Source organism: Salmo trutta, chromosome 33 (genome assembly GCF_901001165.1).
Source record: "Salmo trutta chromosome 33, fSalTru1.1, whole genome shotgun sequence".
Lineage (NCBI taxonomy): Eukaryota > Metazoa > Chordata > Actinopteri > Salmoniformes > Salmonidae > Salmo > Salmo trutta.
The window spans coordinates 12,329,005-12,342,788 of NC_042989.1; the positions used below are offsets into that span (position 1 = coordinate 12,329,005).

The window sequence follows — 13,784 nt, forward strand, 5'->3', positions numbered from 1 at the left end:
TTGACCAACATATTACCATCTTCTCTCCGGAGAGCAGACTCTAAAAAAGTCGGTTAGTATGGGATAGTTCTGAAGAAATGAAAATACCAACTTGCCCAGCCATTATTGTAGCCAACTATAGTAGGTAGCTAATGTTATCTAACCTGGCCATAGCTAACGTTGGCTCAGTTAAAAATATTAATGCTAACTAGCTGCTTTATAATGTCAGTGAATGGATAAAGTATGTTAATATTGTCAGATTTCTAACAGCTAGCTTATTGATTATGTTTGCTAACTACAGCAGTTAAGAAATTAACTAAATTGGCTGGCTAACGTTGTAAGCTGATCAAATTCAAATCTGCCACTATTCATGCTGAGTTTGAAACAGTTACTATAGCAAGCTAACTTTTAGAACTAGCTATTCCTGTCAAGTTATTTGACAGAAGTAGACCATTACACCATGGCCATAGGAGGCTAACTTAGTAGCAACTAGCTGTTCAGTAATGAGTTGTCATTGGCACAGGTGCGTTCATGGTCTGAGCCCGTCAATGTGATGAATAGCCTTCATCATGACATGCAGTGACAGCTTTGAAGCTGTTGATCTCTCACCTTAACAAAAGTCTGGAGTGATGCATAATTTTCCCCTGTTCTGTTTATTTTCCCAGAATATGCATTCAAGGCAATCAACCAAGGTGGCCTTACCTCAGTAGCTATCAGAGGACAAGACTGTGCAGTTGTCATCACACAGAATTCCAGTAAGAACACCCTTTATGACTATTTCAGTACTCAGTTATCAATATGCCTATGTGATGTTATATGCAGTCATCAGATGTACTCTTCAATCTCTCCCATAGGACAAGCTTGTTGATGCCATCCACAGTCACACACTTATTCAGAATCACAGAAAACATTGGCTGTGTCATTTCTGGAATGACGGGTAAGAAACGTGTTAATGTTGAAATATCCAATACACACTAAATGAACCTTATGAAAGGTATTAGTTAATGTTTGTAATAATGACTAATCGTGACCGATTCATTTGTGTTCAGCTGACAGCAAGTCCCAAGTCCGGAGGTCTCGTTACGAGGCTGCAAGTACAAGTACGGTTATGAAATCCCAGTGGATATGCTGTGTAAGAGGATGGCTAACATTTCTCAGGTGTACACACAGAGTGCTGAGATGAGACCTCTTGGTTTCTGTAAGTGTTACACAATTGTCAAAAAAAACACCGGTGTAGCTGAGAAGTTTCAAGATATACAGTACCAGTCAGAAGTTTGGCACACATACTCATTCCAGGGTTTTTCTTTATTTCTACTATTTTCTACATTCTAGACTAATAGTGAAGACATCAAAACTATGAAATAACACATATGGAATCATGTAGTAACCATAAGTGTTAAACAAATCATTGTCATTGTTCTTATCTGACTTGCCTAGTTAAATAAAGGTTAAATTAACTTACTAACAGACATGTGGTTTCAGCTCTTCTGGAATAAATTGTGGGCCACTCTAGTATTAAGCATGAGAGATACTCACGAGCTTAATACATTAGTGATGCAACAACACAAGAATATTAGAATTAATTGATTGCTCCTAGCTCCTATCAGTACAGCAAAAATGGCAAACAAGTACACAAATAATAAATCACAAATGTCAGAACAAATCCAGTTATCCCAAATAACACATTTTCAGTAATCCAAATGCAATCTATGCGTATATACAGTTGAAGTCGGAAGTTTACATACACCTTAGCCAAATACATTTCAACTCAGTTTTTCACAATTCCTGACATTTAATCAGAGTAAAAATTCCATGTCTTCGGTCAGTTAGGATCACCACTTTATTTTAAGAATGTGAAATGTCAGAATAATAGTTGAGAGAGTGATTGATTTATTTCAGCTTTTATTTCTTTCATCACATTCCCAGTGGGTCAGAAGTTTACATGCACTCAATTAGTATTTGGTAACATTGCCTTTAAATTGTTTAACTTGGGTCAAATGTTTCAGGTAAACTTCCACAAGCTTCCCACAATAAGTTGGGTGAATTTTGGCCCATTCCTCCTGACAGAGCTGGTGTGACTGAGTCAGGTTTGTAGGCCTCCTTGCTCGCGCAAGCTTTTTCAGTTCTGCCCACAAATGTTCTATAGGATTGAGGTCAGGGCTTTGTGATGGCCACTCCAATACCTTGACTTTGTTGTCCTTAAGCCATTTTGCCACAACTTTGGAAGTATGCTTGGGGTCATTGTCCATTTGGAAGACCCATTTGCAACCAAGCTTTAACTTCCTGACTGATGTCTTGAGATGTTGCTTCAATATATCCACATCATTTTCCTTTCTCATGATGCCATCTATTTTGTGAAGTGCACCAGTCCCTTCTACAGCAAAGCACCCCCACAACATGATGCTGCCACCCCTGTGCTTCACGGTTGGTATGGTGTTCTTTGGCTTGCAAGCCTCCCCCTTTTTCCTCCAAACATAACGATGGTCATTATGGCCAAACAGTTCTATTTTTGTTTCATCAGACCAGAGGACATTTCTCCAAAAAGTACGATCTTTTGTCCCCATGTGCAGTTGCAAACCGTAGTTTGGCTTTTTTTATGGTGGTTTTGGAGCGGTGGTTTCTTCCTTGCTGAGTGGCCTTTCAGGTTATGTCGATATAGGACTCGTTTTACTGTGGGTATAGATAATTTTGTACCTGTTTCCTCCGCATATTCACAAGGTCCTTTGCTGTTGTTCTGGGATTGATTTGCACTTTTCGCACCAAAGTACGTTCATCTCTAGGAGGCAGAACGCATCTCCTTCCTGATTGGTAAGATGGCTGCATGGTCCAATGGTGTTTATACTTGCGTACTATTGTTTGTACAGATGAACGTGGTACCTTCAGGCGTTTGGAAATTGCTCCCAAGGATGAACCAGACTTGTGGAGGTTTACATTTTTTTTTCTGAGGTCTTGGCTGATTTCTTTAGATTTTCCCATGATGTCAAGCAAAGAGGCACTGAATTTGAAGGTAGGCCTTGCAATACATCCACAGGTACACTTCCAATTGACTCAAATTATGTCAATTAGCCTATCAGAAGCTTCTAAAGCCATGACATCATTTTCTGGAATTTTCCAAGCTGTTTAAAGGCACACTCAACTTAGTGTATGTAAAATTCTGACCCTCTGGAATTGTGATCTGTCTGTGAACAATTTTTGGAAACATTACTTGTGTCATGCACAAAGTAGATGTCCTAACCGACTTGCCAAAACTATAGTTTGTTAACAAGAAATTTGTGGAGTGGTTGAAAAACGAGTTTTAATGACTCTAACCTAACTGTAAGTAAACGTCCGACTTCAACTGTAGATGGGAGGGGTTGAGGGTAGCTGAAGGCTGTGACTGGATGGTCTTCAGATATAGATGGGAGGGGTTGAGGGTAGCTGAAGACTGTGACTGGATGGTCTTCAGATATAGATGGGAGGGGTTGAGGGTAGCTGAAAGCTGGCACGAAAGACCAACAAAAGATAACTAATGTAAGATACAGTGCATTCGGAAAGTAATCAGAACCCTTTACCTTTTCCACATTTTGTTACGTTACAGCCTTATTCTAAAATGCATTCAATATTTTTTTACCCCCTCAATCAACACAATACCCCATAATGAAACTATCAAAAATAGGTTTAGAATTTTTTGCAAATGTATTAAAAATAAAAATATAATATCACATTTACGTACGTATTCAGACCCTTTACTCAGTACTTTGTTGAAGCACCTTTGCCAGTGATTACAGCCTTGAGTCTTATTGGGTATGACGCTACAAGTTTAGCACACCTGTATTTTGGGAGTTTCTCCCATTCTTCTCTGCAGATCCCCTCAAGCTCTGTCAGGTTGGATGGATCTCTCCGAAGATGTTCGATCGGGTTCAAGTCCGGGCTCGGGCTGGGCCACTCAAGGACATTGAGACTGTCAGAGTGACCATCGGGTTCCTGGTCACCTCCCTGACTAAGGCTCTTCTTCCCCGATTGCTCAGTTTGGCTAGGCAGCCAGCTCTAGTAAGAGTTTTGGTGGTTCCAAACTTCTTCCACTTAAGAATGATGGAGGCCACTCTGTTCTTGGGGACCTTCAATGCTGCAGACATTTTTGGTACCCTTTGGTACCCTTCCCCAGATCCCCAAATCTACGCAGACGACACCATTCTGTATACTTCTGGCCCTTCTTTGGACACTGTGTTAACAAACCTCCAGACGAGCTTCAATGCCATACAACACTCCTTCCGTGGCCTCCAACTGCTCTTAAATGCAAATAAAACTAAATGCATGCTCTTCAACCGATCGCTGCCTGCACCCGCTCGCCCATCTAGCATCACTACTCTGGATGGTTCTGACTTAGAATATATGGACAACTACAAATACCTAGGTGTCTGGTTAGACTGTAAACTCTCCTTCCAGACTCACATTAAGCATCTCCAATCCAAAATTAAATCTAGAATCGGCTTCCTATTTCGCAACAAAGCCTCTTTCACTCATGCTTCCAAACATACCCTCGTAAAACTGACTATCCTACCGATCCTTGACTTCGGCAATGTCATTTACAAAATAGCCTCTAGCACTCTACTCAGAAAATTGGATGTAGTCTATCACGGTGCCATCCGTTTTGTCACCAAAGCCCCATATACTACCCACAACTGCGACCTGCATGCTCTTGTTGGCTGGCCCTCGCTTCATATTCATCGCCAAACCCACTGGCTCCAGATCATCTATAAGTCTTTGCTAGGTAAAGCCCCACCTTATCTTAGCTCACTGGTCACCATAGCAGCACCCACCCGTAGCACGCCCTCCAGCAGGTATATTTCACTGGTCATCCCCAAAGCCAACTCCTCCTTTGGCCGCCTTTCCTTCCAGTTCTCTGCTGCCAATGACTGGAACGAATTGCAAAAATCACTGAAGCTTGAGTCTTATATCTCCCTCACTAACTTTAAGCATCAGCTGTCAGAGCAGCTTACCGATCATTGCACCTGTACACAGCCCATCTGAAAATAGCCCACCCACCTACCTCATCCCCATATTGTTATTTATTTTTTTGCTCCTTTGCACCCCAGTATCTCTACTTGCACATTCATCTTCTGCACATCTATCACTCCAGTGTTTAATTGCTAACATGTAATTATTTTGCCACTATGGCCTATTTATGGCCTTACCTCCCTAATGGTACTACATTTGCACACACTGTATATAGATTTTTCTTTGTGTTTTTGACTGTACGTTTGTTTATCCCATGTGTAACTCTGTGTTTGTCGCACTGCTTTGCTTTTTCTTGGCCAGGTCACAGTTGTTCTCAACTGGCCTAACTGGTTAAATAAAAGTGAAATAAAATATATAATAATAATAATAATTTGAGTCTCATAGCAAAGTTCTGAATACTTATGTAAATAAGGTATTTATTTTAATTTTTAATACATTTGCAAACATTTCTAAAAACCTGTTTTCTCTTTGTCATTATGGGGTATTGTGTGTAGATTGAGGGAAAACATTATCTTGTACATTTTAGGCTGTAACAACAAAATGTTGAAAAAAGTAGAAGGGGTCTGAATACTGTATATATATTCCCCTTCATGAAGACAGTCCGGATTTTCCATCCGAAGGCTTTGTCATTTCTCCTTGTCATGCTGAGTCATATGATTCCCTCATATCCCCCATTGGGGCTCTTTTCTGAATTGCCTGACTGCCCCTATGTGTTTCCTGCTCACTTAGGGCTTTGAGGGAGCATGCTATGACTAAATCATTTGCCTTCACTCGCAGAGGTTTCTTTGAGAATATACCACTGAAAAGTAGAGCGACGGGGGCAAAATTACTCATCTTTGTAGTATAAACACTAGTAGCGCTATGGTAGAATGCCGTGAGGTTTTTAGGTTGTACAACCACACTGGCACTAGTCTCAGATTTCTAGCAGACTTTGTTCAAACACGCAGTTAGCTATACTGTATCTTCCTCATCACATGACCTTAATTACATTGGAGAATCCCTTCTTCTGACTAAGTGAGGAATTCCGTGAAGTTCCTCATGTCTGGGAACTATGACTCCCCAGCGGAATTTTCAACGCTGCCGGTCTTGGCCCTTCCCTTACAGGAAATTCCAGTGTACTCAGCTATAATAATAATTTTACATTTACGTCATTTATCAGACGCTCTTATCCAGAGCGACTTACAAATTGGGTATAATAATATGGATATATTTTACAGCTCATCATATGCCTGCGACTCATTCACAAGCCTGAGCCTGATCACCAGCATCTTTACACTTCAGTCCCTTATTCTGTTCAGGCATTCGTGATTTGCCATTTTATCTTCATAATAATGTGTTTGTCTTGAACACTGACCTTTCAGGATCTGTTTGATTTAACATAATTAAATAATTCAGTCTCAGAGATATGGTCACATTCCAAATAGTCCATTGGGCATGTTACCTGCACTTTCAAGTACTTGAAAAATAAAAAAGCTAATCTTTTTCATCACTATCTCCCACACTGATGGAAAAACACCAGAAATCAAGGCGAAGTTAAATGTCATGTTTTAATTTACTGGAGGTTGTGGCTTGCTTTACCTTTCCACACGCAATGGATAACATTTACAGTAATGTCAAACTTTATACATTTACAGTTATAAAAAAATATGTATTTGTATTCACAGCCATTTACAATATAATACATGCAGATGCTATTACATCGTTGGTTGGATGTAAGCTTTGTGATAATGAGTATCTTTCAGAGAGCCATAAAGACCATTATTTATTGGCATCCATTTAGTTTATTTGGCATCTTCTCATTGGTTCACACTGTCCATCATCACTATGTCAGTCCTAGGGTATACCCCAGCCTTCTGCCATCCTCAACCTCTGAGGTTGGCACCACTGCTGGGCATGCCACTGTACCATAGCTAGAGCCTGTGGGCAGCAGAGCTTCTCCCTGTCTGTACTACTGTTTTCTACAGGTTCTTTGGTCTACTTCCTACTTGTGCATATTCCATTGAATGTCATCATACCAACATGTTACCTGTGAAAGGAAAGGAAAGGTGGATTAGTCAGAGCCAAAGTTAAATTATCTAAAACATCCAATCTGCTAGGTTCACTCATGACATACAGCTAGATATGCTGAACCGTTTTCACAGCTGTTTCACCAGAGAATATTATGGAAAAACCCTACGCTGCATAAGCAATCACACACAGTAGAGATGCCTCACACACACCTACAGTCCAGTCACACTCACCTCTTCCTCATCAGACTGTCCCTCTTCCTCACTGTCCTCAGACTCACTGTCTGGCAGTTCTCTCAGCTCCTGAGCCGTCAGCTCATACAGTTCCCTTTGGATGGCGGCGTTCTGGCGACCGTAGGTCAGGTGGTATGGTGTGTGACCTCCATAGGTTAGGCTGTTGACGTTAGCCCCGTTACTGACCAGGAGCCGTACCAAGTCCAGGTTCTGTCGGTCCACAGCCAGGTGGAGAGGGCTGCGGCCATTACACTGCTCCTGGAATGCCAAACAAGTGGTAAATTGGGAAATGCACAACATTTGGGTGCTTTTTAGGAAATGTGAATGACATAATCAAATGGACTATTGTGAGGGTGGGGTTAAAAAAGGCTAACTTGCTGCATAGCCTACCTGTGCATCGATGTCAGCTCCGAGAGCAACAAGGTTCTCCACAAGCGAGAGGAAGCCATGGATAGAGACCAGGTGCAAACAGTTCTGACCTGAAACAGAGAGCAGAGGAAGACCAATGGTCAGAGGACAGGGTAATACTTTACGTTAAGTTTCTCTTATACCTGTGCAATTACTACAGTAACATTGTTGTTAGACATTATTTTTGTAATTGCTTAGTTCCAGTATGGCCACAGTTTCCCCACCAGCTGAAACAAGTAACAGAAAATAAACAATATGTTTTTCAGTGTCTTACCACTGTAGTTTGGTGTGGCCATGATGGCTGGGAGCTGGGTAGAGCAGCCCTGGGTCTGGGTGAGGACACTGAAGCAGGTGAGAGAGCCCTTCCTACAGGCGATGTGGAGGGCTGTATTGCCACTGTCGTCCACTAGCATTGGGTCACAGCCAGCCTTCAGCAGACGCTCCACTATCTCAGCCTGCTCTGTGATCACAGCCAGATGGAGCGGAGTCTGTATAGGGGAGCAGGGCGGGTATGGTTAGGTACTGGAATTATGAGTCTCTCGCTGCCCCTCTCTCGATCTCTCTCACACACACCTTTTATTGTGTATCTACTTCTTTTTCTCTCTCATACACACACCTTGTATTCAATCTAAGCATTTACTGTAATTGTGCAGGTTTTTAACTGTATGTACCTGTCTCTGGTAGTTCTGTTGATTGAGGAAAGGCTCATTGCATGACAGCTCTATCAACTTCCTTGCACAGTCCTTGGCTTCATGGATAATGGCAAGGTGGAGAAGTCTGCATAGAAGAAAAGAAGGGGGAATTATTAACTGCTCAGACTACTCAAAAATAAATGAACATGATTCATGAATATGACATATGGTTAAAACTTAGAATGAAAAACAGGCAGCACTTTATAGTCGTCACACCTTTCCCTCAAGCTATTTCTACTAGTGGTGGCTTGACGCACTGGCGCACGTTGCAGCGTTTCTGGCACGAGGCCCGGGACTTTCCCAACCAGCTGAGTGGTGGCGCCGCCTTCTTTGACCCCCAGCCATAGTACATTCCGTTCTGAAAGGTTTGTTTATGTAAAGCCCACAATGGCCATAATCACTCGCCCCCAATACCTTCATTGTGCATTGTTTAGATTGCAGCTACTTTGCATGCAAACGTAACTTTTGCACACAGGAAGACAACCATAATTGCGCTATAATTAGTCGACTACAAAAATGAGCTTATTATATAACCTAGAAATAACAGTCGATTTAATGTAAATCTGGAAACAAAACTTGAATGTCTATTGATTTGATTATAGTATCTCAACATACGTGTCTCCGTCCTCTAAAACGTGTTCCTTCCAGGGTTCATTGCAGCATTCGTCTCTCTGCGGTGAGGGACAATCCACACGAAGACGCTCGAGCTCAGTGGCGACAACTTCATATTCCTCGTCTTTGAGAGAGTCAAGGCCGCTGTCCAGCCGCTCTTCGTTGATAGATTGCACTTTCCTATCCTTAGAATGTCGACCATCAGTGTTATAATCCATGTGGTTGAGGATACTAGCTCGATGAAGGTCCATTGTTGACACTGGCTGCTGTGCTGGTTGTAATTCGGAACTTGACATGCACCAGCGTTAAATTGTCAGTAGTGCCAGAGGGGGAGGAGTCAACACAGGGTGGGGGATTTCCAGGCGGAACGCAGGACTCCAAACGGTCTCCATGGGGAAATTTGGGCCCCACATATCTCAGTTCTGCGTTTTCATACTTGTGGCAACAGATTAGGTTTATGTTAGAACACTGCAAAGGGGCTTGGATATTTTTTTGCATAATCCTACATAAAAGCAAAGATTAGTCTAAATGAAAAACAAAACAAATAAATTCACTCATGAAATTAATTAAAAGAAAACAAAATATGATTTTATGCATAGGGATTATAGGCTACTAGCAGAATAGATCATAGCCTATTGGCTGAGTAGACCTATCAAATGTTTTTATTAAAAATATATATTTTGTCCCTCTGCAATGATATGTCTAATGACAGACATAATATTTCCTAATTGTAATGCAGTTAGTTCTAAGAGAAAGTCCTGTGTTTGCTTATTTATCCTGGGTGCCAATTTACTTTACTGTTCAAATTGTGCGGTTCTGAACAACACAGGGTATTCTAGGGGTATTTCTATTTGCATAACACAGGGGATGAAACACAATCACACACATCAAGGTACATTTCTCTTCAAATCATAGCAACAGAAAGATAGCAACTTTCTCCATGTTACCAGACCACACTGGCAGGAACATACGCACTCTAGTGGTAACCACTGTTCGTCTGACTTCATAGACTGACAACACATGACTAATACCTCTGATAGGACCCAACTGAACTGGGGGAAAAAAGAAGACCCATTTGTTGACATTCCAGGCCTGTGTATACCTGGTGCTAACATGGGTCCTGTGTCCCGATCTACTCTACATTCTGATCGTGCCCACATTTCCATAAATGTGTCTACATATGGTATTAAAATGTGTCTGTTATCTATCCACTGTGTCTGCATTGTGACCAGATGTCCTGGTCCATTCCTTTATGCAAATTATTTCACAGCTATTCTTTATAAATTATATTTATTGTAAGACGCATTTATGTTATCAGTCAATGGTGTCACCTGTCAATGATTTTAGAGAACCGAATAATGATCATTTAAATGTTGTTTTCTCTGTTCAGTTCTGTCTACACTTGTAAGATATCCAGACACATTGAGTGTCTGACTACTGTACCTCCAGAGGTGGGCAGGATGAACATTTCACAATCAGATCACAATGTTCCTTTTGATTGTCTACACCTGTCTAAAAACGTGGGCACAATCAGAATGTCGACAAGATCAGGACAAAAGACACAACCAGATATAAATGGTGCTTTTGAGTCTGTCCGTCTGACTATGGTTGAACCATGATTTGATCAATAACCAGTATAACAATACAACTAATCATTTGATGTGGCAGAAAAATACCTGATTTACAATAAAGGAAAGAAGTCATGTTTACTTCCCTGTGACACAAGACCGTATGTTAAATCTGACTTGAAAGTCTAGGTTCGGGAGGCCATCACGTTTTTGATCTATTATGAGAGGCCTTGTATGGAATGTTCTCTTGAGATATTCTATTGAGACACATGACTGGGTGAACCAGACGTGGTAGGAAACTCCCGGCACATGGAGTACTTTTTGAGGAACAACAAGAACGTCTGTCTCTAGCTAACTGTGTGTAAATAACAAGGGGGGTGGGAGACTCTCTTGTTGCACTAATGAGTGTGCCCACACACACACGTTGCAGCCTAAGTATAAGAAATGCAGTATATTAATTTTCAAGAGAAAATGTCTCACCTGACATTGTAATAGAAACACTTAACAACAAGTGTTGCTGCAGGTAGAATGTGTGATGGGTGGATGGGAGTTTCAGAGGAAACTCAACCTTGTATGAACCAATGACATACAGTACACTTAATATACCAAACATTAGGAACACCCACCCCACCCCAACCACCTTTTGCCCTCAGAACAGCGTTAATTCGTCGGGGCATGGACTCTATAAGGTGTCGAAAGCATTCAACAGATGCTGACCGATGACTAAAACGCTTCCCACAGTTGAGTCAAGTTTGCTGGATGTCCTTTGGACCATTGTTGATACACATGGGAAACAGTTGAGTGTGAAAAACCCAGCATGGCATCTACCACCATACCCCGTTCAAAAGCACTTAAATCTTTTGTCGTGCCCATTCACCCTCTGAATGGCACACATACACCGCTTACAAAAAACTATTGCAGTTTAGAAACTGCAGTAAAAGTGCAGTAACTGCACTTGAATGTAGTATTTTGGATGAAGTAATTGCAGATTATCTGCAGTGTACAGCAGTTGAACTGTAATTATACTGCACTCTAACTGCAGTTACACTGCAAAAAAAGTGTTATTTTTGATGCAGTATTTGCTGCATACTGCACTCTGACTGCAATCTTTTTTCAGAAGTGACAATCCATATCTCAATTATCACAAGGCTTAAAAACCCTTCTTTAATCTGTCTCCCCCGTCATCTACTGATTTGAAGTGGATTTAACAAGTGACATCAATAAAGGATCATAGTTTTCACCTGGATTCACCTGGTCAGTCTGCCATGGAAAGAGCAGGTGTTCTTAATGTTTTGTATACTGTGTATTAACCCTGGATAGCTGACCGCTGGCCTAGCACACACCCACGCAGCCATCATACTCTTCTTTTCTCTTGGCTTTGATTAATGGGAGTGAATCAGGGAAAAACTATATCTCCTTCATAAAAATAGCCAACTTAGTCAACAATGCCACGATGTGCAGCCTATGGATGCAGCCAGCACCAATTCAAGGTACCAGTCAACAGTACCAGTCAAAAGTTTGGACACACCTACTCATTCAAGGGTTTTTCTTTATTTTACTATTTTCTACATTTTAGAATAATAGGGAAGACTTAAAAAAAGATGAAATAAGATATATGGAATCATGTAGTAACCAGAAAGGTGTTAAACAAATCAAAATATATTTAGTTTTTGAGACTCTTCAAAGTAGCCATCTTTTGCCTTTATGGCAGCTTTGCACACACTTGGCATTCTCTCAACCAGCTTCACGAGGAAGTCACCTGGAATGCATTTCAATTAACAGATGTGCCTTGTTAAAAGTTAATTTGTGGAATTTCTTAACTTAATGCATTTGAGCCAATCAGTTTTGACAAGGTAGGGGTGGTATACAAAAGATAGCCCTATTTGGTAGAAGACCAAGTCCATTTTATGGCAAGAACAGCGCAAATAAGCCAAGAGAAACAACAGTCAATCATTACTTTAAGACATGAAGGTCAATCAATACGGAAAATGTAAAAAAAAAACTTTCAAAGTTAAATAGCAGTTGCAAAAAACTGGCTCTCATGAGGACCGCCACAAGAAAGGAAGACCCAGAGTTACAGTTGAAGTCGGAAGTTTACATACACCTAAGCCAAATACATTTCAACTCAGTTTTTCACAATTCCTGACATTTAATCCAAGTAAAAATTAGGACCACCACTTTATTTTAAGAATGTGAAATGTAAGAATAATAGTAGAGAGAATGATTTATTTCAGCTTTTATTGCTTTCATCACATTCCCAGTGGGTCAGAAGTTTACATACACTCAATTAGTACTTGGTAGCATTGCCTTTAAATTGTTTAACTTGGGTCAAACGTTTCAGGTAGCCTTCCACAAGCTTCCCACAATAAGTTGGGTGAATTTTGGCCCATTCCTCCTGACAGCTGGTGTAATTGAGTCAGGTTTATAGGCCTCCTTGCTCGCACATGCTTTTTCAGTTCTGCCCACAAATTTTCTATAGGATTGAGGTCAGGGCTTTGTGATGGCCACTCCAATACCTTGACTTTGTTGTCCTTAAGCCATTTTTCCACAACTTCGGAAGTATGCTTGGGGTCATTGTCCATTTGGAAGACCCATTTGCGACCAAGCTTCAACTTCCTGACTGATGTCTTCAGATGTTGCTTCAATATATCCACATATCCTCCATCATGATGCCATCTATTTTGTGAAGTTCACCAGTCCCTCCTGCAGCAAAGCAACCCCACAACATGATGCTGCCACCCCAGTGCTTCACGGTTGGGATGGTGTTCTTCGGCTTGCTAGCCTCCCCCTTTTTCCTCCAAACATAACGATGGTCATTATGGCCAAACAGTTCTATTTTTTTTTATCAGACCAGAGGACATTTCTCCAAAAACTACGATATAAGCGTAGTCTGGCTTTTTTTATGCTTTTTTAATGCTTTTTTTATGGCGGTTTTGGAGCAGTGGCTTCTTCCTTGCTGAGCGGCCTTTCAGGTTATGTCGATATAGGACTTGTCTTACTGTGGATATAGATACTTTTGTACCTGTTTCCTCCAGCATCTTCACAAGGTCCTTTGCTGTTGTTCTGGGATTGATTTGCACTTTTCGCACCAAAGTACGTTCATCTCTAGGAGACAGCGCGCATCTCCTTCCTGATTGGTATGACGGCTGCAATTGTCCCATGGTGTTTATACTTGCGTACTATTGTTTGTACAGATGAACTTGGTACCTTCAGGTGTTTGGAAATTGCTCCCAAGGATGAACCAGACTTGTGGAGGTCTACAATTTTTTTCTGAGGTCTTGGCTGAT

General features: G+C 41.1%; 1 protein-coding gene and 1 long non-coding RNA gene across 2 annotated transcripts; one reads left to right on the forward strand and one right to left on the reverse strand.

Annotated features, from left to right (window-relative positions):
* Nucleotides 1–754: 754 nt before the first annotated feature.
* Nucleotides 755–1,205, forward strand: LOC115172400 (uncharacterized). The gene is made up of 2 exons (XR_003871432.1): nucleotides 755–916; nucleotides 1,029–1,205. It is a non-coding gene; the product is annotated as an uncharacterized LOC115172400 (long non-coding RNA).
* A 5,301-nt stretch (nucleotides 1,206–6,506) lies between these two features.
* Nucleotides 6,507–9,240, reverse strand: LOC115172401 (NF-kappa-B inhibitor alpha). Its single transcript, XM_029729814.1, has 6 exons — nucleotides 8,933–9,240; nucleotides 8,297–8,402; nucleotides 7,900–8,113; nucleotides 7,608–7,696; nucleotides 7,218–7,475; nucleotides 6,507–7,003 (listed from the first exon to the last, which is right to left on the reverse strand). The coding sequence occupies exons 1-6, from the start codon at nucleotides 9,223–9,225 to the stop codon at nucleotides 6,959–6,961; spliced, it is 1,005 nt and encodes a 334-aa protein (XP_029585674.1). The 5' UTR covers nucleotides 9,226–9,240; the 3' UTR covers nucleotides 6,507–6,958.
* Nucleotides 9,241–13,784: the final 4,544 nt, after the last annotated feature.